Genomic DNA, 24134 nt, shown 5'->3' with positions numbered 1-24134 from the left:
AAAAATAATCCTCGTTTTTCATTTACTTTGTTGGGATGTGGTGAATAAAATGTCATAAAATGTTGAAAAATGTTGATAATTGATCAATGATTTCTTTGTTATACGGATCAAAGAAACCAGACAATATTCGCATTTAAGAAGCTGAAAAAAATTACAGAAACTGGGTTTAATTCTGTAAAAAAAACACTCAAACCAAATAATCGATTATCAAAATAGTTAAGGTTTAATTTAGTAATCGATTCATCGAGTAATCGCTTCAGCCCTACATGGGTCCTATGTGGAGTAGCATCCCATGACCCATAGCTATGTTCTCGCAGCCACAGTGGCTTGATGAGTCAGGAAATACTGTATATTTTCCTAAACCTACATATGTGTATATATGTACATACATTTATTCATTATTTATGAAGAATAATACAGATAACTGTTCAACTCTGTTTGTAGTCATCACAGTGTGTTTTTTTTACTTTTTGCATGCTATTACTATGGCATTACTATTCCTTTGAGCCATTTACATAAGTAGGACATAAAGTGCATGGAAGTGACGACTGGGGGTTTGCCATCACCAGCCTCACATTGCTTATTAAAAGCAGAGGTTAATCCCTGCTGAAGCCACATTACCAAATAAGTGATACCTGCAGCTATGAAACACTTTACCATGTTCCTGTGTCTTCTTGAATCTCTTTTCTGTGTGTTTACTCAATGTACGGACACGGCAGAATCTGAATTTAGGCTGGAAGGAGATTATTTGATCGGTGGTCTTTTTGATATACATCGTGACAACACCACTTTTCGTCATATCAGACCAGAAGCCATGGACTGCTCCAGGTGAGTCGCATAACGCATGGAATGGAAATGTTCTGATGTTGAAACCACTTCCCGGCTCTTAGTGTAATACTTTTTCCAACAATGGATAGTTTTGCTTTGTCTTGTATACCCAGTGACTTTCTAGCTTAGTGGCTACACCTCCCATGTAACCCAATCTAGTTCATGGCTACATGATCAACTTTGTTTTAGTGTAGCATTTAATCTGACCTAGATTCTTGTACCACAAAATAAATAAGATGTGAAACCTGCTGCTCTGCTTATGTCCACAGTAAAACCATAATACTGTCAAGTTATCGGAGGTTTCAGTTGATGAGATTTGCTGTAGAGGAAATCAATAACTCCACCAACCTTTTGCCAAATGTATCTCTTGGATATGAGTTGTTTGACCAGTGTTTGGCATCACGGAACTTTCCCGGGATTTTTGACCTCATTTCAGTCAATGGCTCGATCTACCCTTGGGGTGAGCTACAGAGGAATCTGTCCAAATATTCAAAAGTCTTTGCAGTGGTTGGACCTTTTTCGAGCAGTGAGACATTGACTACAGCTCCACTCTTCATGATGGATCTAATTCCTATGGTAAACTAACCATCTGTAATTTAAAGTTGACCTCAACAATGAAGTATTTATTGTGACTGAATAATAATACCGTTTTCTTGATTACTCTTTTACCAGGTCAGCTATGGAGCTGCGAGCTCTGCTTTTTCAGAGAAAGTTAAATATCCCTCTTTCCTACGAACAGTGCATTCAAATGAAGACATCATCGATGTGATTGTACAAATCATATTGCATTTTAAATGGCGCTGGGTTTCTTTTCTTCAGAGCAATGACGATTTTGGCAACAATGGCCTAGAGTTGTTCAAAAAGAAGATTGCAGTCACTAACATCTGTCTGGCTTACTCAAAGAACCTTTTTGACAAGACGAATTCCAGCCAGATATTCAAACAGATCAATGCACAGATGATCTCTGTCATTGTTGTTTTTGCTCCAAAATTGACTGCCGAAGCTCTTATTCTTTCAGCCATAAAGCTAAACGTCACCGACAAAGTGTGGATAGCAGGGGACACCTGGTCCTTACACGAGAGGCTCCTGAAGATGAAAGAAATCAGGAATATTGGCACTGTTCTTGGAGTATCTCAATCTGTCGTGACGATACCTGGTTTCAGTGATTTCATCTATTCAACTGTGAGCCACTCGCTCTATGAAGGTGAAGAAAAGCAGGCGTTTTGTAATCAAGTTTGCAACTGCAGAAGCCTGAGTGCCAGTCGCCTGGTCTCCATCGACCCATCTTTCTCTTTTGCCGTTTACTCTGCCACGTATGCTGTTGCTCACGCCTTACACAATGCCTTGCAATGTGGAGTTGGTAAATGCAATGACAATGCTCCAGTATACCCATACAAGGTAAATATACAAACAATCAGATTATTTCAGTTAAATGTAATGTTGTATAAACTATAATGTGCAACGTGAACACAGATCTCTCTATACCCAAAGTAAATCAGTCATTCGAACTTTGTCTCCACGTCAGATTCTAGCAGAGCTGAAGAAGTCCAATTTTACACTGCTGAATCAAAGAATTCAGTTTAATGAAAATGGCGACCCCAAGTTCGGATCCTATTCTATCGTCTTCTGGAACAAGAGTGGTGACGCACAGGAGATCGGCATTCATACTTTTTACCCATCAGTCCATTCTTTCGTCAACGGCAGCAAAGTTCAATGGTACACAAATGGAGAGGTAAGCCGTTTACTTTCTGCAGTATCATACAATACTGTGTTTTTGTTTGAAAAGGTTTTACTGAAATGTTGTACTCAAGCAAAAGTACCACTATTTTGATCAAATCTGACTGAAGTACAAGTAAAAGTACTAAATGAAAAATGTTAAAGTAGTAAAAAAGTAGCTTGTATAAATGTACTAATGTAGAGTAAAAGTTACTCTTTTGGTTGGGGTTCTTTCTTGTGCCATGCAAAAAGGGGACACAAATCTCACATTAATTGTATTCAATTAAACCCTTAGAAATTAATCAAATGTCACAAATGACTTAACACCAATTCACCTGTCCTCTTTTTCTTTTTTAATTCACGCCAACATTTGTTTTAAAAAATGTAGCAAAGTACAGTACCTCAAAAAAAAAAAAAAAAAAATACTGAAGTAAAAGTAAAACTTAAAGGTGCCATATGTAAGAATGTGGCCAAAACGGTTACTACACTCAAATTCAAAATACCGAGGACTTTTAGGTTTCGTTTTCTCCGCCATTGTAGCTCAGACGTAACTGGCAACCCGTGGTTGCTCGGCAGCTCTACTGACTGCAATGACTGGTAGACGGCGGTAGGTGGCGCCACATGCCAAAACATGATTTCAAAACAAGATTTTTTTTTTAAATGCGAAAATTTTGGCTATACTGTTGTTGTTGGTGAGTTCAGTATGTTATATGAATAGTATTCCTGAGTGTCTGTGACATAAAAGGAGGATCTTATGGCCAAAGATGCACCTTTAAAAATGAATTTTAAAAAAGCCTACTCAATTACAGTAACGCGATTAAATGTAATTCATTATTTTCCACCACTGGTTCCTGCATTCACAACATGAAACAGTGAAGTTCATTGTGTTGTAATATGAGGGGATGTCATTGTATGTTATGCATGTTATGTATTTTCTTTCCCACGTGTGCAGGTGCCTACTTCACTGTGTTCCAAAGAATGCTCTGACGGATACGCAAAGGAGCAAGATGGAATCCACAAATGCTGCTTCACCTGTGAAATCTGTCCTTGGGGGACTTATGTTAACAGCACAGGTAAGTCACTGTGCATCAGGCAGTGCATTACTGTCTTGATAAAATGGTAGTCACGCTCAATTTAACAGTTTTTTTTCTCTTGTGTCAAACAGAGGACCCCTACACGTGCGTAAACTGCGCAGAGACAGAATGGTCCACAGAAGGAAGTACATCGTGTAAACTTCGGCTGGTGGAGTACATCAAATTCACAGACAGTGAAGCCATACTGATCATACTCGGGGCCTTGGTCTTGGTGGGCATCACACTCGCCATGTCAGTTCTCTTTGCCATGAACTACAACACTCCTGTTGTCAGATCTGCTGGGGGTCCAATGTGCTTCCTAATCTTAGGCTGCCTCGATCTGAGTAGTATCAGTGTGTTCTTTTACATTGACAAGCCAACACTTTCTTCTTGCATCATGAGGTTCATACCATTCATTTTGTTCTTCTCCGTCTGTATCGCATGCTTCGTTGTGCGCTCTTTTCAAATTGTTTGCATTTTCAAAATAGCTGCCAAGTTTCCCAACATCCACAGCTGGTGGATAAAATATCACGGACAATGGCTGATCATCACCGTGATATTTGTTACTCAGGTACTCTTAGCACTTATTTGCTATTCATATGGCCCCCCCCAGCCCTACAATGAAACAGTGTGGTATCCAGACAGAATCATACTTCGTTGTGACATGAGTATGAAAGCAAACTCTGCTTCCACAATTTTACTTTTATTTCTGTGCTCTCTTTGTTTCATTTTCTCCTACATGGGAAAAGACCTTCCAAAAAATTACAACGAGGCCAAAGTAATAACTTTCTGTCTGCTCCTGCTGATCCTCAACTGGACTACATTTGCCACTGATTTCATGCTTTACCGTGGCAAGCAAATCGAAACTCATAATGCTGTGGCAATACTCTCCAGCCTTTACTCCTTTCTGCTTTGGTATTTCCTGCCAAAATGTTACATCATCATTTTTCAGCCGCACAAAAACACACAGAAGTATTTTCAAGACCTCATTCAGAGTTATACCAAAACAATTAGTCAGTAGCTGACTTTTAAATAATATGTTAAACATTATAGTAAGACATTGTGTACCTATTTTACCCGCCTTATTGTCAATCAACATTTTGAACCTTTCAGACTAACATCAATGTACAATGTACAGATCTGATATACATTAGGTGAATAATATTTCACGTATTTCACATATTTTAGAGCATTTGAGATGGACTGATTTTCATTCTACTTCATAATTTTTTTATTTAACTTGTTGTATTCATGTTTTCATGCGCCTTTTAACTTCACTATTGACTCTGCCTCGAATTGTGAGGAAAAGCAGAACAAGGAGCTCTGCTCCAGTGGAGGACGAATTCAAATTGCAGTCGTCGTCCGGACCATCCATCACTTTCATCTGCTGTGTGATTGCAAATGTTCCTCTTTCAAATGACTTGTGTGGTGCAATGTTAAATTGTGCAGATACAATTTGTAAGAGGAGGTGACGCCCGAGCACAAACAAAAGCTGCACGGTTTATTTCATTTGTGTATATTTACATATGACCATTTTGTGTGATCCTGTTAAAGAAGGTAAGTCCAGTCAGTGGGTGCAGTGGAAAGAGAGTTACTTAAGCTATTAAAAATGTGTATCTAATAAAAAAGATAGAAGATAAAACTACAACATATTATGCTATAATACTCAGACTCTGCATTTTTAAATCTCATCTCACCACACTCTGCCATTTAAATTGGCACATTCACACCCTATAATTTTCCATCTGGGAACATGATTTACTTTTATACTATTTTATACTTTGTAAATTCAAATGTTTTGTATTCTAAACCTTTTAATCACTTTTAAATGTGTGTGAGACTTCATTAGCAAAAGTGTTTGGGTTTCAACAACCGGCAGTTTTCATGTGTATTTAGATTTTGTGTGTGAAAAAGCTGAAAATAAATTTGAAAAAAGGAAATAAATGTTTTACTTCTGGTGTATTATTTATAATTGCTCTGCTTTTGGGACATTTTGGGACAATATCTCATGAGAGGGAGAGCTGTTTGCAAGTGTGGCAGAATGTGATATTGCTTAACAGTTCTACAAACAATATCGAATAGTTACAGGTTAAGATATCATTTTTAATTTTATTTAACCAGATATATGCCTCCACCAACAAAAACTGTTCCATAACTGGACTGACAAACAATGAGCAGATCCTGCACACTCCACCGTGTCCAGTATTTTGATTCATGTTCATTTATTTGTGTGTTCCATCTTTCCCAGATCTGCAAGACATGACAGGTTTTTTTTTTTTTACTTACTCGCAATATGGTACATGGGCCACGATACAACGATTCTGTGATAATCAATATATTGCGAGACATCACGATGTCTGTCTAACTGAACATACAACAAAGTGCATAAAGTCTATGTATTGAATGTGGATGGAGCATTTTTTTTTTTTTACCTGGTCTTTTTTGACCAGGTAAATTCCAATCAAGGGACTGTTTACAGACATCACCTGCAACCAGGCAACTATTTAACAAAACCAGGTGCCATGATTTATCATAATTTTTTTATTAAATGGGAATATAATTAATAAAGCCGACATCATGGGCTGTTGAATAGACATGAAACACACGATTGACAGCAATAACTCCTCCGGGAAATGTTTACTGCCATTATAAACTATTACAAGTTTTTGGATCCCATGAAAAAGTTACTGTATAATGTTCTCTCTGATAATATACAGTTGGACAACATATCAACATTACAGAAAACTATGACTACACGCATGCACGACCGCAATCTGTCCTCAGGATAAATTAGAGACTCTTAGTTGATCTGAATCTGATCGTAATCTGAACCACTGCAGTTTCACTGTGGATTGAAAGGGACTTTTTTTATGCAAAGGGCACATACATACACAGTAGATTGGATTATATGTTGTTAGCGATTTTTCAGGAACTGTACTTGTGTCAAGACTGGCCATTTAATTGTTCATATTGCAAAAAAATAAAAAAGTAAACTAAAAAAACATGAGTGCCAATGCTAAACTGTTGCAACTCGGTCATCAGGAGTGTCATTTCTTCTTTATGAAAAATACCAGAGCATAGCTTGAGCTGTCTGGATTGTCCCACATGAGGAGATTGCTGGTTATGTGGGGGTCATTTTTTTGTCTCATATATCAGCCCAAAAAAGTATGGGGATCATATAGTGAAGAAAAAAGTGCATGGAAAAAAGCACTTTTGCATGGTATGACTCACATCTGAGTCAGCGAGGAGACCCAGCTGTCTGAGTTGGCACCACTAACTGTATGGATGAAACTTCTCCACTTATTGTACAAAAATGAGCTAAAATATTCCTAACATGGGAGAAACCATCTCGTACTGGTGACATTATCTGAGACCAGAGTCTGTGCAGAAGCAGAGTTTATGACCAGCCTCCCAGGGGTGATCAAGGTGGTTGCCTTCATTTTTGGGAAGCCGTCATGTTGTGTCTGAACCGTGTGCTCTGTCTGAGTCAATGAGAAAATCATTCAATTTCTCACACTGTAGGTGAACATTTATATGAGGGGTTTATGTCCTCAATAACTAGTTTCAGATCTTCTTCAACAGCCCATGATGTCCACTTCAGAAATGATGGTCTCGTTTAAAATCAAGTGGATTCGCAGCATGTTTTAAGTCATGGACACAGTGTGGCCCACCCCTGCACTTCTAATCAATGAAAGCAACATGGTGCTGACCAAAATACCCAACTCAAGGCTTCAAATTGGGTTCACTCAACAAAGGGTCGCATCACATTGGGTTTCTACTTCTCCTCTTGTCTTCTATAAGTGCTGTGGTAAAAGGAAGCAGTCTCCAAAACGATGCAGGTAGAAATCTTTTCTATCTATATAAATCTATGTCTATGACAGAGAGCGACTTTAAAAGTAAAGTGTAGTTTTAAAGCCTGCCATATTGATCCACGACAAAGGCGCTGCCTTGTTTGTTCATCATGGTGGTTGTTTCAACCTTGTATCACAGGAAGCCAATGCAGCAGCACCTTAAAATGCTTTTGCATACTGATTTGTGAGTTCTCTTCCAACCATGTATCCCACATGCATGGAAATGATCGCTGAGGCTAAAACACCACCTGTGTGTCACAACAAAAGTCAGAGGCAAATATGAGTGTAGTTCACATCAGTTTGGTAAACGATAACGATGACGAAACGTCTCCCTGCTTCTCTGTGTCTGCTGGGATGTATTCTCTGTGCCTCGACTCAAAGCAGTGTCTCAGCCTCAGAGTTTCATCTGGAAGGAGATTACTTGTTAGGTGGACTTTTTAACATTCATTACATCAGTAGTACCGTTTTTCACGACAGACCAGAAGGTATCAATTGCTCCAGGTGAGTCTTATGTGCTTATATTTTGTAGTTGAAACTCATGACGGATAAACAGTGCAACGGGTATATTATATATTGTTATCACAATATCAATCACCTTGCAATATAAGATCAATTGCTACAGCTTAGTAGCTCTCACGCTCATTTTTGCTACAACAATATAAAGTGTTTTTGAAGCAACACTTGACTCTCGTGCTGGTTTTTCTTTCTTTGTTTGCAGTCAAACCTTATTTCCTTCAAACTATCGAATGTTTCAGTTGATGAGATTTGCCGTAGAGGAAATCAATAACTCCACCGACCTACTGCCAAATGTATCTCTTGGCTACGAAATCTTTGACTACTGCTCAGACGCTCACAACTTTCCTGAAATGTTCGACTTGCTCTCAGACAATGATTTTTTCCAAGCTCGGGGTGAACCACACAAGCAACGTGAAACAAAGTTGAACACTCCCAAAGTAATATCAGTGGTTGGTCCCTTTTCAAGCAGTCAGGCACTGACTATTGCCCCACTGTTCATGGTGGACATTATTCCCATGGTAAGTTTACTATTACTACATTTTAACGTGTAGCCATTAAAATTAAGAATTTTTATTGATGTAAGTTTTTGTTTACATTACATTTGACGATTAATTGTCACCAGAAATGATTCATTTCCTTATTGCTCTTTTGGCAGGTGAGTTACGCAGCTTCTAGCTCTGTCCTATCAGACAAATGGGTGTACCCCTCTTTCTCACGCACAGTGAGTCCAAATGCAGATGTCATACAAGTGATCGTGGACATTTTGCAACACTTTAAATGGCACTGGGTTGCTTTCCTGAACAGTGATAATAGTTTTGGCAACGATGGACTCGAAATGTTCATCAGCAGAATTGAGGATACCAATATCTGCCTGGCATACAATAAGGGCCTAAATGAAAATTCTAATTACTCCAGAATATTCAGACAGATCGATGAACAGCAAATAAACGTAATTGTCGTTTTCGCTCCAAAAGTGAGGGCTGAAACTCTCATTGAGTCAGCGATACAGCTAAACATCACAGACAAGGTCTGGATAGCAGATGATGGATGGGCTTTGCACACGAGGCTCCCCAAGATGAAAGGAATCGGGAATATTGGCACAGTGCTTGGGATCGCGCAGTCAAAAATTACAATACCTGGGTTTGATGATTACATCTATTCCTCTCGCAGTCAGACTCTCTGTGAGAACAAAAAAGAAATCAGGTTTTGTACTGAAGTTTACAACTGCAGCAGCTTGAGTGCTGAAGATGTCGTTACTGCAGACCCATCCTTCTCCTTCGCTGTGTATTCTGCTGTATATTCCATCGCCCATGCCTTACACAACGTATTGCAATGTGGAGCCGGCACATGTAATGACAACATAACAGTGTACCCATATCTGGTGAGTATACAAATACAAATACTCATAATGATGAAGCTTATTAAAAGTTAACTTTTACCCATTGTTCATTATTTAACTTGTTTCATTTGTACAGCATGTAACTGTCGTCTTAACTGTGTGTCTTCACACCAGGTCCAAGCACAGCTGATGAAGTCAAATTTTACACTTTTAAATCAAACAATTCAGTTTGATGAAAATGGTGACCCCAGGTTCGGATACTATTCCATAGTTTTCTGGGATGAGAGTGGTGTTCCACGGGAGATCGGTTCTTATAACTTTTACAAATCATCCAGTTTCTCCATCAACAGCACATTAATAAAGTGGTTCACAGATGGAGAGGTAAGCTAATTTTGTAGTAGGCTATCATGTTCTACTTATGCACTTCCATGCACGCTTATTACAATGTGCTGTATGTTGAAGAATTTCAACCCTGCATAAAGTTGGTTTAAATCTATTGGGTGAACAGATCAAATAAAATAAAATGTTATTTAAATGGCACCAAATCACAACATACATTATCCCAGTGAGCTTTACATATACAATGTGTCCACAGGGCTGTCACGTTATTATTTTTTTCTTAATCATGATCAATAATTAATTGCAATCGATCGCCTTTTATCAGGTTTAAAATTTCACAACAATTTTAAATTCCATATCAACAATGTAGAACAATGTTTACTGGTGCATCTTGGATCGGGGTCAAATTTTGTGGTGTCGATCAATGTTTGCGAATAAAGTTACTTTTTAATTTTTAGATGGACTTGATCATTTCAAATATAAAAAAACAAGTCAAAGGTAACACAATGTGTTTACTTTGAATTTGCTCTTTGCAGGAGTTCCAGTTTAGTCGCCCTCTCTGATTCATACAGACTGTGTAGTAGGGTTGGGAATGAACAATGATGAAGTATTTACATATGCAAACAGTCGAAACTAATGCAGCCAGTGGCGTGCACGGGGGGTTGGGGGATGGGGGGGGGGCAATTATTGCACTTCCTAAGTGTTTTTTTTTCCCACAGTTCAAAAACATGCAAATTTGAGAATAAGGCAAATTGGACACTAAATTGTCCGTAGCTTTGAGTGTGTGAATGGATGGTAGTTGGTAGATGGACCGGCGGCCTGTCCGAGAGACACTTTGTCAGCTGGGATTGGCACCAGCACCCCCACCACCCTCATGAAGAGGATACATGACGTGGTAGAATATGAATGAATGAATTAACATCCTCAGTGATTGATCCAGTCGTTCTCCCAAAGTGGAATTGTATTTATGTTTCAGTTGCATAGACCACACAACAATCATCAGGTGTAAATGTATGACTGACACAAGATTTACTAAATATTATGCAAAAAAAATAATAAGTTATTGAAACCATATAAACCATGTCTATTTGGATAGCTCAATTCTATAAAACATCTTCACAAATGGAAATGGCCACTTTCCTGTTAATAGCTGCCTCCACAGCATTATTTTTCACTGCACTTACATTCTGTCATTGTTCCATACATGTGCTGTGCAGGTTCCGACTTCAGTGTGTTCCCCAGAATGTCCTGTTGGATTTGCAAAGGAGCCGGAAAACGCAATCCACAAATGCTGCTTCTTTTGTAAAATATGTGAGCCTGGAACTTATATCAACACCACAGGTAAATCATTATGCATGACAGAAAGAAAGAGTAAAAAGTCAAACACTGCGCCATCATTGTTGCTTGCTAAACTCTTTTCTGTGGCTGGGAGGAATTACACTTCAAATTCCCCTTCCACTGTGACTTTTTGGCTATGCGTATGAATCAAATCTGTTGAGGAAATGACTTGCAGTGAACCAGTTTCCCTTTATTATCATATCCAGATTTGTCTTGTTAAAAGATAAAGTAAAATCAAATCCCTGCAATTGTCAAAAGTTTAAATGAAGCAAAATCTGAGCAGAACATGTTTAAGGATGAGACCTTACAGTATTATAGAGAGAGACAGAATGTGCCTGATTATCTTTTCTAAACTTAAATTAAAAAAAATGTCCATCTCTTGTGTTACACAGAAGATCCATACAACTGCATAGAATGTGCGAAGACAGAATGGTCCAAAGAAGGAAGTACATCGTGTAAACTTCGGCTGGTGGAGTACATCAGATTCACAGACGGTGCAGCCATACTGATCATGGTCGGGGCCTTGGTCTTGGTGGGCATCACACTCGCCATGTCGGTTCTCTTTGCCATGAACTACAACACTCCTGTTGTCAGATCTGCTGGTGGACCAATGTGCTTCCTAATCTTAGGCTGCCTCGGTCTGAGTAGTCTCAGTGTGTTCTTTTACATTGACAAGCCAACATTTTCTTTTTGCGTCCTGAGATACTTGCCATTCTTTCTGTTCTACACTGTTTGTATCTCGTGCTTTGTTGTGCGCTCTTTTCAGATTGTTGGTATATTCAAAATAGCTGCCAAGTTTCCCAACGCCCACAGTTGGTGGATAAAATATCACGGACAATGGCTGGTCATCACTGTGGTATCGGTTACCCAGGCACTCTTCCTTCTCATTGGCCATATATATGAACCCCCGAAGCCCAGAGAAACATTGTGGTACCCGGACAAAATCATACTCGAATGTGACGTGAATATGACAGTCATTTATCCTTCTATTACTTTACTTTCATTGTTGTGCTCTCTTTGTTTCGTTTTCTCCTACATGGGAAAAGACCTTCCAAAAAATTACAACGAGGCCAAAGTAATAACTTTCTGTCTGCTCCTGCTCGTCGTCACCTGGGTCCTTTTTGCCACTTACCACAGCCTCACACGTGGCAAGGGTATTACAACTCTTAATGCTGTGGCAGTACTCTTCAGTCTCTACTGCTTTCTGCTGTGGTATTTCATGCCAAAATGTTACATTATCGTTTTTCAACCTCACAAAAACACACAGCAGTATTTCCAAGGACTCATTCAGAATTATACCAAAACAATTAGCCAGTAGCTGATTTCAGGGAAAGTGGTGCAGCAGGCGCTCGGAAAATGTACAATACGTTTGTAATAATCTGTAAATCTTTCTACTTTTGGATTATGGAATGGAATAACAATGACAACATAAAGACATGAATCACTTATAGTTGATCATGAGGTTCATTTGATGTCACAACATGGTTCTCGACATGTTTTAAAACAGAAACTTTAGCTTTGTTAGAGATTAGTGATTTTTAGGACTAAATAGACTATGTTTGGTGACAGTTTTGAATGATGCATAAAAATAAATATGAAAATAATAAATGAACGTATAAAAAATTTGCTTCATGATAAAGCGACCCACGTGGTCAGTTATTGGCTGATGATCTGTTCAAGGTTATGTGATGTTTTCAAACCAAATCCTTCACATGAAAGAGTGATAATAATTATTTATTCATAAACAAAATGAAGAATTATTATTATTATGATGATTATCATTATTATTACCAAAAACAAAAAGAAAACAGCATGGAATTTGTATTTTGAAGCAACGTGTCAGAGAAATCTCACCACATGATGGCGCCACCTTACACCCAAACTGTATCTGGTTTTATTTTTCACACCAGTCACCACATTGAGATCCGTTTGCATTCTCATTGCACATATTTGGATTTATTTAATTTCACTTATTAGTTTATCTCGTGAAAGTGTATTGCCACTCAATCCACTGTTGATGAAACAAAATGCAGCTGTGATTAGTACCTATATTAATAGAAGATTTAGATTTTAGTTAGAAAACTTAGTGAGGGCAACAACTTGCGACTGTTGCTTTTAACCATTTGTATTCAACACGTGACTGTTATGCATTGTTTAATATTGTTTGATGTTGGTGTTTGCTCTGTTTTTTTGTGCTGTTTATGTGCCCCCTTTTTGTGCTGCCCCTTGCCCAGTCATTATTGTAAATGAGAATTGGTTCTAAACTGACTTAGGTAAAATAAATAAATAAATGTGACAAAAGCTGCAGCCAATAGAAATGAGATACCTGCACAGAAGGGGACTACTGTTGGCTCGAAAGTTGTTATTTTGCAGGTGTCTTTGTCGCCGGTGTCCTCGTCTATTCAGTTGTTGAAGTTAAAGTGCTTTCTTCTACCTCAAATGTGTGTCAGGAGTCTACATATCATTTATTGTGTTAGTTATTTGTTGTTTGCTGTTGTCTGGCCTCGACACCTAAGAGCCAGCATAGGCCATGTTACATTACATGTTATTTAGCAGACGCTTTTATCCAAAGCGAATTACAACAAGTGCATTTCAACCTTTTGGGTACAAACAAGAGCTAGGCATAAGTAAGTAAGTGCCTCAAATATTCCAAACTATAAAGTAGTATCAACTATAATATAGTTGATACTACTTTATAGTTTATATTATAGGCAGTCGCCTAGGGCGCCATCTAGTGGCGTCTATCAGTCATCTATAATTTTTCTGTCTGCCAAATTCTGTGATCATTGGAATTTGGAATGAAGTGATGCGACTTAAAGCTGGTCTTTTAGCGAGCTGTCAATGAGTTTAACTCATGCAACATGTGTATGTACATGTCTTGAATAAACCTGGCGTAATAGGCGTTTTTTTACAGCAGATTTAGTAGGACAAACACAGGATTAACCAGTAAAGTAAAGACAAAGGAAAGAGTGTGTGGAAGTTCAGATGAGTCAAATATAAATGATATGTAATGTAGTGTTTTGTTTATGTTTCCATTTGCAGTTTCTTATTGTGATCTTTTTTGCTTGCAGGGGCCATACTTCTATTGTAAACTTCACTATTGACTACCATACTATGTAGTGTTTTACGACTTGTTTATCAATGTGTGTGTGTGTGTGTGTGTGTGTGTGTTGGGTGACATTGTGGGTGGGGGGGGGGGGGCACCGAATCCCAATCTAGGACCGGCCCTAACTCAAACTATTTATATTTTATTTTTAAAGTTTCCTGTTGCTATATTCCCATGTGGGGGCGTGTGGACCATAAACCACAAAGTGTTGCAACCCCACGATCCACGACGATGACCTGAGACAGGAGGTTAGTGACGGTCCACCATCCATTTCCTTCTCCATTTAAAGTTTCACGCCGTGAAGCTCAGTCATGCCGGGGTGCCCACACCAAGCCAAGCGGAAAGAGTTTGGCCGCAGGGGGTATGTGACAATTCCAGCGGGTAAATTGCCATTTTGTTGCGGCTATTCAGCTTCCTGACACGGAGAAGGGGAGGATGGACCGTGAAACTAGGAACGAATTGGTAAATAGTGCCACTTAGCATGGCATATGGCGCGTCTGGGGAGCTGAACGCTGACACCAACAAATTGACAATTTCATACCAATTTCACAATCAGGCTACAGTCACCACACACGTTGTCAGGCGATTTTTTTGTCGCGCATTCACCCACTTGATGATTAGTCAATGATTACTATTATTATGAAGTTTCAGGATGACAAAGAATAACACTAACATTTAATTACATATTTAAAAAGATTAGAAGCTGAAGAAAACACGTTTGTATTATTTTAATTGCTCAGGTGCATAATGTTTAATATAGTATTTAAGGCTGTTAGATTTTTTTTTTTTTTTTTTAAATGTGTCGGTTGTGCCGAGGGGGGAGACGCACACATATTTCTGTTTTTACAAAATATGGAGCGAGGAAAATCGGAGGAACGCCCCGTGGCTTTTCACTGGTACCTTTCAATTTTCCACTTTTGTCAGATAAAGGGAACGCCATGGGAAAAACTTGGCCAGCAAACTGGTTCTCCTTTTCTGCACAAGAGGCAAAAACAAAACGCACTTGAATGGAGAATTATTTGGCATTTGGTCGCCATATGGGATTGGCCCTTAAAATATCATCCTTTTTTAGGAGGTGACGTCTCCATCGTGGATGCTGAGGGATCTGGTCCTTATTCATTAACTTCAGTTAAAAGTTAGGCGCAAAAAAAAACAATTGTTTTGCATTAAAAACAAAGATGGACAAAGTTAATGAGTTTTGAGTGAGCTTAAATATATTTACTGTCAACATAGACTGTGGTCCCTTTCACTAAACCATTCGTTTGGGTTAATTTTTAGTTCGTGCGCTATTGTTTCAAAACTAACCGAGGTTTGACAGACTGGCTGAGCATGAAGAGCTGGATCTCATCCTCATTATCACTTCATCACTTCATCAGAAATCCATCAAGCCGAAATGCAGTAATGTGGACTACAGTTCGCATGTATAGAGATTCAGGGACTGGAAAATGACAGTGTTGTTTCATGAAGTGGCGAGAGTCAAGTAATGCAACGGTTTGTTCTGATGTGCTTTTAATCTCCAACCATTTCCACGTCGCTCATGAGCCTGTTGTTTTACGCGCGGCTAAAGACAGTGCGCCGAGGACTCGTCATTCTCATTCAAATCTCGCTCACGTCGTTCAGAGTAAATGGCAGATGTTTTGCAATTCAAGGCGCGTCAATGCCCATGCGCTTTAGTGTTGAACAATGGCGCTCGCCTTTTGTTAGGCACTCATGTCTTTCACTTCAGAGCTCGACAAAGGCTTCATCCTCCAGCGAGTTATAAAGTTACTTTCCAGCCAGTTCATTTCGGCCCTTGAAAAAAAGCCTAAGCGATGTTAATGGGCACCTCTGGTCTTTTCATGCGCTAACCCTGGCACACACAGGCAAACACTGGCCATTGTGTTCCCAAACCAAAGTAAGAAGTCTTTAAATAACCCAAAGACCACTCTATAGAAATTCATGATGCTGTTTTTCTGTTTGATGTTTGATCAGAGCTTCTTTAACAGGTCCGTCGCGTGGCTCTCCCCACAATCCTGTCCATATTTATAATATTTTTTTTCCCCAGTCCACAAGTCCATGTACCTGCTCTTTTTACTGTGACTGTGTTTCTTACAATGAGAGTTTTAGTCACACCAGCGCTGCCTCGGGTCACTGTGAATGGAAGGCGGTACATCGATTTGCTCCGCTCCAGGTGCGTCAAATTACGCGCCTGTGTTTGCATATTTTAAGTGTTCTGCTCTGAAATGAAATCATGGTTTTAACATGCATGTATTGCAATACATTCATATGCACATATACAGAGTGTGTTCAATTACACTTTGACAGTTACAGCCTGCAGTGGTTTGTATTACGTGTTTCTCTAAATCTATAAATGTAATTTTACATTGATATAATCCATGGACGGCGCCAAATCACATGCTTCTTTGTCGTCTTTTGTTATTTTTCAAACATAATTACCCACCCAGTGTTTTCCTCAGAAGTGCATTTCTTTTATGACAGGCTGTCGTTTGTTGCAGGCCTAACCATTGGCTTGCAAATGTCTCAGTTTCCCTCTAGGCAGAAAAAAGTTGATTGCAGTAATTGCATAATTGCTTCACTAATTGTTGTTAACAAGTTCCCCAATAGTCCAATTATTGCAGCAGCATTGTCAGGACCCCACCGACAGGCATCCATGACAAAGGTCTGATGGGGTTAATGAATGACCTGAGGCTGAAAAGTGAAAGTGAAGCGAGAGCCTGAGCCTTTTTATAAACATACACTTAACTTGTCATTTAATGGCACTTGTATTAGTTGGGACACAAGTTCGTGTTGCGCCATTCTCATGGATAGATGATGACAACTGAGGCTTTTGAGAGATGCGATGTGCTACTGGAGGGAAATCGTTTTTAATGCTGTTGTTCACATTCCCTGAGAAATTATCTTTAATAAAAAAAAAAAACACCACTCCCTCCCTGTCATTCTGCAATAGAAAAACCAACACTAATTGAAATTATAGCGAGTAATCAGCGGTGAAATTCTGCCCAGAATAACAAGACAGGCAACTCTGTTGAAGCCATGACTGCAGGCGCAAATCAACGCTCCACGCTCTTGTGTTAAAAGGCGAGCGTGAAAGCGCAGATAATGTGGCGCTGAGTGTGGACAAAGGACAACAGAGAGCTCACTTACACCACGACACCTCGGCCAAATTTCATACCGATTAAACCCTTCAGAAAACGGCAGCGCAACTGTGGCCTGCAATGTTTCGGTACATTTTACGCAATTAGTGTCGAGTGGCACAAGCCTGACATTATGCGTGTGCTTCAGCCTGATTGACACATTTCACATTTGAAAAGTCACTTCTGCGATGTAATTCATGTTAATTAGATCCAACAATTAAAACATCTATATGTTTTGCCTTCACCCTTGCACTGTGCTCCTGTAATATGCCTCGTTGTGGGACTATTCAATTATTAACTCATCTTATATACACATGTATACACTTTAAAAACACCTATGGCAATGAAAATGAAATCTGTACATTTAAAGCTGAGAGATGAGACTGTATTTGACTTTGAATCAGCAGATTCTGCTTGTTGTATTATCGACTGAATGAGGAGAAGTGAAGCTATGTGTGTTCACTTTAGAAGTTGAGCGAGAGTCTTTTGATGCCCACACGTTTGTGGTCACAAAGCAGACGCAAAGAAAAGATCAATGGCGCACCATTATAAACTGGCCTCTTTTCACGGGTGCGCTCCCCAGACTGAATACAAATACCCCTTCTTTAGGCCCTCAGCCGTTTTAACACACGCATTGTGTACCGGATCAAGTAAGAAGAAGAAGAAGATGTGGGTAACATGGGTGTCTCACCATTGCCATGATCATTTCACTGCACAAACAAAACCAAATAATAACTAAAGGGAATAAAAAAAATCATAATAAAAACGATCCCTATAACGACACATTCATATATAGGCCTGCACACAGTGGTTTTAATTCACCCCAATTAAGTGTTTTGAGTTTGGCAGCACACATGATGCGCAGTGGACTGCAGAGAGCCTTTAGTCAAGACATTGTTTCTGCTGGTATGACTTTCCCAAGCCTTCACTCCTTTCAGAGAGGAGTGTGGAAAATCGGAAGGCGAGGGACCGAGGATAAGGGGCGGCCCGCGATTCTCCTCGGTGCCTCAGTGCGCCTGGTAAGAAAACAAAAACCTGGAGACGCACAATGGCAAAAAGAATCCTCAGGAATTAACAATTTTTCAATAAATATCTTCGTTACATAAGTGCAGTTGGTGTGTAAAACTACTACATAACTGCATATTTGGCTTAAAATGGTCAACATGCTGTTTGATAATCGCGTGACACTTCGCAGGTGTAACACTTTAAAACTCGTGGAGGCACCAGAAAATCGAAATGTCTTGGGGACACGAAGAGAATTACCACGGTGCTGCCTTCGAGCGGGTGGCGTGAAACTCACATATAAAAGACTAACTATAGGAGGCAATAGTTTCCACATGCTCACCAAAAAGAAACATTATGATTATGATTATACGCTGATTTCTGTTTTTGCCCCACACGTTGTTTAGTGGATATTGGCACTAAATTTAATGCAACATGTATGCACGCCAATAATCTATTTCACGTTGCATTAATTTGTTACTTTCACTCTCCTCAAGTCACTATTTGTTAACATGATGTTGTTGGTTGACTAAAGAACTAAGGGAACAATTAAAAACAAAATGAAGTTGAAAGAAATGGGGTCATTATTAAAATGCATAAATAAAGAAGCTGTGAGAAATAATCAATAAAATATATTTCCAACGGTATAATAAAAATGGCGTATTCTGCCGTTTGATTGGGTTGATCTGCAACGTCATGCGTCCCTCATGAGGCACAAGAGACAGGCGGGACTGTTTGCATTGAGATGTTAAGTGAGTGTCTCTATATAAATGCACCCAGGGTCAGCTCCTCCATTCTTACTCAGAGGGACAGAAAACAACTTCAAGTCGAAGCGAACAGAATGGTGGCGACAACAGACTGCGAAGAAAAGTCGAAGCCGATCACTGGACACAAGGTGCGTTCAACAACTACACTGAGAGGAACCAGCTTTAAGGAGGACAATGTTGTATTGAAAAGTGTTGTATAAAATATTAATTTTTATATATTTTTTTTCAAAACAGGTATCCAAACCACTCATGGAGAAGAAACGCAGAGCTCGCATTAACAAGTGTTTGGACCAGTTAAAAACTCTTCTGGAGAGTTACTACAGCACTAATGTAAGTATGCTGGTGGAAAGAAAAACACACCTTCATTTAATGTTAACTGTTAATTACATCATTAGAGGGAACTGGCTCAATAATGTCATCTCTTTACACATAGATTCGCAAGCGCAAACTGGAGAAGGCCGACATCCTGGAGCTCACTGTGAAACATCTGAGGAACCTGCAAAAGATCCAGAGCTGTGAGTTAAAGTCTCTTCAAATATAGATGGAAGCTATAAGTAAAACTTGACTGGAGATCCCGAAGTTCCATAACAATTATGTCATCATACAAGCGCTTTCCTGAAGGGAAGGTTCAAACTATGGGTGAAACATAGATCTTTCTGATACTCAGTATATATAAGACTTCACATATTCAGATACTCTGCTAATGTGTGCTATAAGAAAACTGTATGCATTTATTAGCTGCATCTCTGACCTTAAGATGTTTCTCATTTTGTCACAGGCTCTGTCGCTGCTTCAGAGTTCTCTGATTACCAAAACGGCTTCCGCAGTTGTCTGGCAAACGTCAATCAGTACTTCATGACAGACACATTGAACGGGATGGATCACTGGATGCTATCGCAGCTCTCCAGTAAACTGTGCCGCTCTCTGGGACGAGGTCAAGCCTCCAGCACCATGGACAGCGGCCTGATCGCGGCTGAGTCAAAGGAGGAGGCGCGAGGGCTCCTTCCATCTGCGGACGCTGCACACGAGCAGAGAAACACAGTCAGGACCAAAGCACCGGAACCGAACAATGCGACCACGTCCCGTCTACGACCGAGTGAAAGCTCAGCTGCAGTAAAACAGGCTGTGGACGCTGCTGCGCCCGCGCACAACAACAACGAACAAAGATCAAGTCACAAAAAGTGTCTCTCTGTGAGACACAGGGACGAAGTTTCAAACACTCAGCACAGTGTTTGGAGGCCTTGGTAGAAAGCTGTATACTGACTTAATTCCTATAAATGCACTGTATAGATGTTCACAAATGTTATTACTTATATTGCCAATGTTATATGTTTTATTTTCATAATAAAAGTTGCAAAAATAAAGTCTTTTTCATCTCTACATTATGATCTTTTCAGCCTCATGGTATGACCAAAGTAGAAGTCCTTTAAAGCTTTTGATCAATTGATTATATTTATTAATTAGAGAGTGCCATATGTTCTGTCTCTTGTCCTCTATTCATCCAATTTATTTATAAAATGAAGGAGATATTTGATGAAAAAAAGACAAGATCCAAGATCTTCCATTCTTCTCTGGTTCACGCATAAGTACCGAGGAAATGGCGCTCAAATCAAATAGTTGGACAGCAAAGCCAAACAGTGCCTTCAGAAGATAGGTATTATTTCGCCAATATTTATTTCATTTATTTTAAGTCATGCCCCGTTGCCTCTGCCTCTTTTGTGGCCTACTTTCCATGTGCGCAAAACCATTCTCCTGTCTTTTAAAGTTTATGGATTTCTTCCGCTGTTTTGGTTTGGTCAGGATGCCATAAAGTGTCTCTCCATTCTTTATGAGCATCGCTGGAAAGGATGGCACCTTACAGCGAGGAGAATCGCTGAAACGCCCACATGTCTTTCAGATGGCACATGCTCAAAAGACCGCTCCTGCATGGAAGAGGGGCGCGCCTGTGCAGCGCAGAGGACCCGGTGCCTCCAACCAAACTGTGTGTCTTTTCTTTTCCCACAAATCAAAGTATCACAGCTCCAGCACCTTATGGCGAGCATTTGTTTGTTTCTGTTTTTGAAGAATTTATTAAGACTTTTTTAAAGAAAAGATCTCACGAAGTAACAAAGTAATCAGATGTTGTCACAGATTGGCGGAGAGAGACTATGCAACCATGTGAACTGGAGGATTCACAGTGTCGCTGATCAAGCGCTGCCATATTTGATCTAAAATTAAGAATCAGCCTTAATGAGTATATTTTCCCAGAGGGGGAAAGAGTGCTGAAATATTCCATTCAAGTAAAAGTACTGACCGAAAAATGTACTCAAGCTGAAGTTGTTTTAAAGAAGTAGCTTGTTTAAGTTACTTAGTTACGTTTAAACAAGGTTGGGATTCTTGAAACATTAATTGTATTTAAACTAACAATACAAATTAAAGCACATAACGTATCAGTCAAAATGGGTGAATTGTCAGAAATGATTTAACCAATCTTTTTTAATTCAGGCCAACATTCACACATTTTTACTCAGTAACGGATGTGTTTTCAAAAAAAAAAATACAAATTTTAAAAATGACTTTAAAAAGTACACAAAGACCTATACTCAATCACAGTAACGCGACTAAATGTGATTCATTATTTCTGAGAGCCACAATCCTTATGGTTATGGTTTGCATTTCACTGAACCACATTTCTTGGCTATAATATATGACCGGTAGGTAATTGTAAAAATTGTGGAGTTTAATGGAGTGGTTGCTTTGTAAATATTTTCCTCAATACACTGGATAAGAAAAGTTTGTTTTATACAAGAAAAGAAACGCCACGTGACTCTCAAGTATATCAGTAACCTCGTTTCGTCACTAATATCAAACGCTTAGTGTCCCTGAGAGGACACAAAGGTTTTAGCATTAGATTGGGAGCAGTCAGGCGCTCTAAAGAGAGCAGACGACGATGAAGAGCTACAGACTCTGCTCATTTCACTGCTCCGTCATGCACAATAACATCAGAATATTGATATTCACATCCATATCTTTTGATTATTTGTGCAACTGAGACACACGAGCTGCCGTAGCTGCAGCACCAACGTCTCCTCATTAAGTGTGTGCATCACAGGACAACGCGAAACCACATCTACATGGAAGGTGTGTGAATAAGATGCCTGTTTAAATACAGCAAATCATTTAATTAATATAAATAATTCGCCTGAAAAACAAGCCTTAAGTGAAATTAAGACATGTAATAAGTATGAAAAGTCGTAGATTTGTTTTTGCTTTGTCTTTGTTGCCACCCAAATGTACAATAATATTATCTACACAAAGTTGAGCACCGGTAGCTGACGTCACACAATCAAGGTAACGCCTCCGACACGCCCACAAACAACGCGGTTCATTCACATACACACAGAAGACACTAGACAGCACATAAACCAAGCAATATGTCACACAACTCGTCTCTTCGCCGGCTGTTTTCGTCATAAAAGTGAAGATGATGGACAGTTACTGTGCCCCGAGAAGCCAAAACAGTCAGAGACAAGCTAACAGGCTAACAGGCTAACAGGAGAACATGTTACCACATAACCAGGTAAATCACTGCGGCAGAAGAACACTCTCTGAATTAAGTACAGGTCTCTCTGTCTAATGACACACAGCGCATCAACGTTAACAACCATTTACATTGCACTGCCCGCTGCTAATGCTAACGTTATGCTAACGCAACACTTACCCTGTCCAGTGACTCCAGAGTTGAATGTTCGTCACGAAGCCAGATCTCGTCCACTTGTTTCCCTCCAGGCTCGTGTAAACTTTCAGTCATACTCTGGAGTAAGATGACGTTACTCAGGAAGTTGAATATGTCAGGATGAGTATGAACTCATGACAAACACGCCGGAGACACTATTAAGATCAGATATATTATTCACTGCGGTCGATCACCGTGGATTTAAAGAGCGCAGTGAACAGTGACAGGTTAAATCCATGGACGTTAAATCACGCACCGGTCCTGTTCATTTTTGCCGCCAACATGGCGGCTCAAGAAGCAGAGTCACGTGCATGGTCACGTGACGTCCGGAGCGTTGTTGATAGGGTCACTGCTTTGGCATGGAATTTATCTTTTACTTTTTTTGAATCAGCTTTTGATTTACTAGTAATGTCAGTTATAAACACACATTCATCTTCATCATTTTGCTAATATTGCGATATTTTCTTTAAGTTTATCACAAAAACAGGAAAACATTTGGAAAGAATTCCGAATAACACACACACACACACACACATCTATATGCACACACATGCATTCAGTATTGTAATAGACTCACATGGAAGGAGGACAGTGAGTGCATGCTCGTTGGTTTATATAAAACGGTCAGATCTGAGCCCAGGAGATGTTATTTGACTGTTGCACCACTGCTGTGTAATGTGTAAATTTTAATTAAAGCTATAAGGCCGTAAATACTTCACAGCTTTCTGCATTGTCAATCATTTTCTCCACCACAAGATGCAATCATGTCATGAAAAAAGAGACCTATAGGAGAAGGTGGTTTCAGTCCATTCAACCTCATGCAATATCATATTATCAGTTTTGCTGTAAAATCAACCTCTCCACAAGAGAGGCCATGCAGCAGAAACCAGTGAGTATTTACTGGCCAAAATAAGTAAATATACAGTTACAGTATACAATGGCCCCATATGCAGCAGTGACTTGGGGGAACCTTCCATCTTAACCAAATAGCCTAGTTAGTGAATTTCTTGTCCAGGGTTTATCCTGCCCTTTGCCCTATGTCAGCTGAGATTGGCACCGGCGCCCCCTGTGGCCCTCATGTGGAAGATAAAGCGGTAGAAGATGAGTGAGTGAGCGAGCTTCATTCCAGGCTCCTGCACATACCTGATCATGAAACTTGTATTATTACAAGTTCAAATTGTTGTTGCCATAGGAAAGTGCCATCAGCTGTTCTTGGTGGGGTTCATCTCAGCCTGGGGCCACAGGCAATTGCTTGCTTTGCCTAGTATTTCCCAATCCTGGTTCTCGGGCATGTGCATCTATCTATCTATCTATCTATCTATCTATCTATCTATCTAGTACAGTAACCATTTCTTTATGATGGTCAAACAACTTAATAAAAAACAGCATAAGGAAAAACTAAGAAAATAT

At 39.5% G+C, this 24134-nt stretch overlaps 3 protein-coding genes across 3 annotated transcripts; all 3 read left to right on the top strand.

Moving 5' to 3' along the window:
• Positions 1-658: 658 nt before the first annotated feature.
• LOC310932170 (taste receptor type 1 member 2-like) lies at positions 659-4638 on the top strand (the record flags this gene model as incomplete). The annotated part of the gene is made up of 6 exons (XM_083895463.1): positions 659-828; positions 1098-1404; positions 1501-2226; positions 2354-2560; positions 3497-3617; positions 3710-4638. The coding sequence occupies 6 exons, from the start codon at positions 659-661 to the stop codon at positions 4636-4638; spliced, it is 2460 nt and encodes an 819-aa protein (XP_083751589.1).
• A 3227-nt stretch (positions 4639-7865) lies between these two features.
• LOC310931566 (taste receptor type 1 member 1-like) lies at positions 7866-12318 on the top strand (the record flags this gene model as incomplete). Its single annotated transcript, XM_083894753.1, has 6 exons — positions 7866-7969; positions 8187-8502; positions 8640-9365; positions 9498-9704; positions 10880-11003; positions 11393-12318. The coding sequence occupies exons 2-6, from the start codon at positions 8215-8217 to the stop codon at positions 12316-12318; spliced, it is 2271 nt and encodes a 756-aa protein (XP_083750879.1). The 5' UTR covers positions 7866-7969; positions 8187-8214.
• Positions 12319-19083: 6765 nt separating this feature from the next.
• Positions 19084-20257, top strand: her3 (hairy-related 3; the record flags this gene model as incomplete). Its single annotated transcript, XM_083895462.1, has 4 exons — positions 19084-19137; positions 19244-19339; positions 19443-19524; positions 19788-20257. The coding sequence occupies 4 exons, from the start codon at positions 19084-19086 to the stop codon at positions 20255-20257; spliced, it is 702 nt and encodes a 233-aa protein (XP_083751588.1).
• Positions 20258-24134: the final 3877 nt, after the last annotated feature.

This window comes from Microchirus variegatus, assembly GCF_963457635.1.
Source record: "Microchirus variegatus genome assembly, chromosome: 9".
NCBI classification, from domain to species: domain Eukaryota; kingdom Metazoa; phylum Chordata; class Actinopteri; order Pleuronectiformes; family Soleidae; genus Microchirus; species Microchirus variegatus.
Note: the sequence above shows the minus strand (reverse complement) of the source record. Positions and strands in the feature narration are given on the sequence as shown.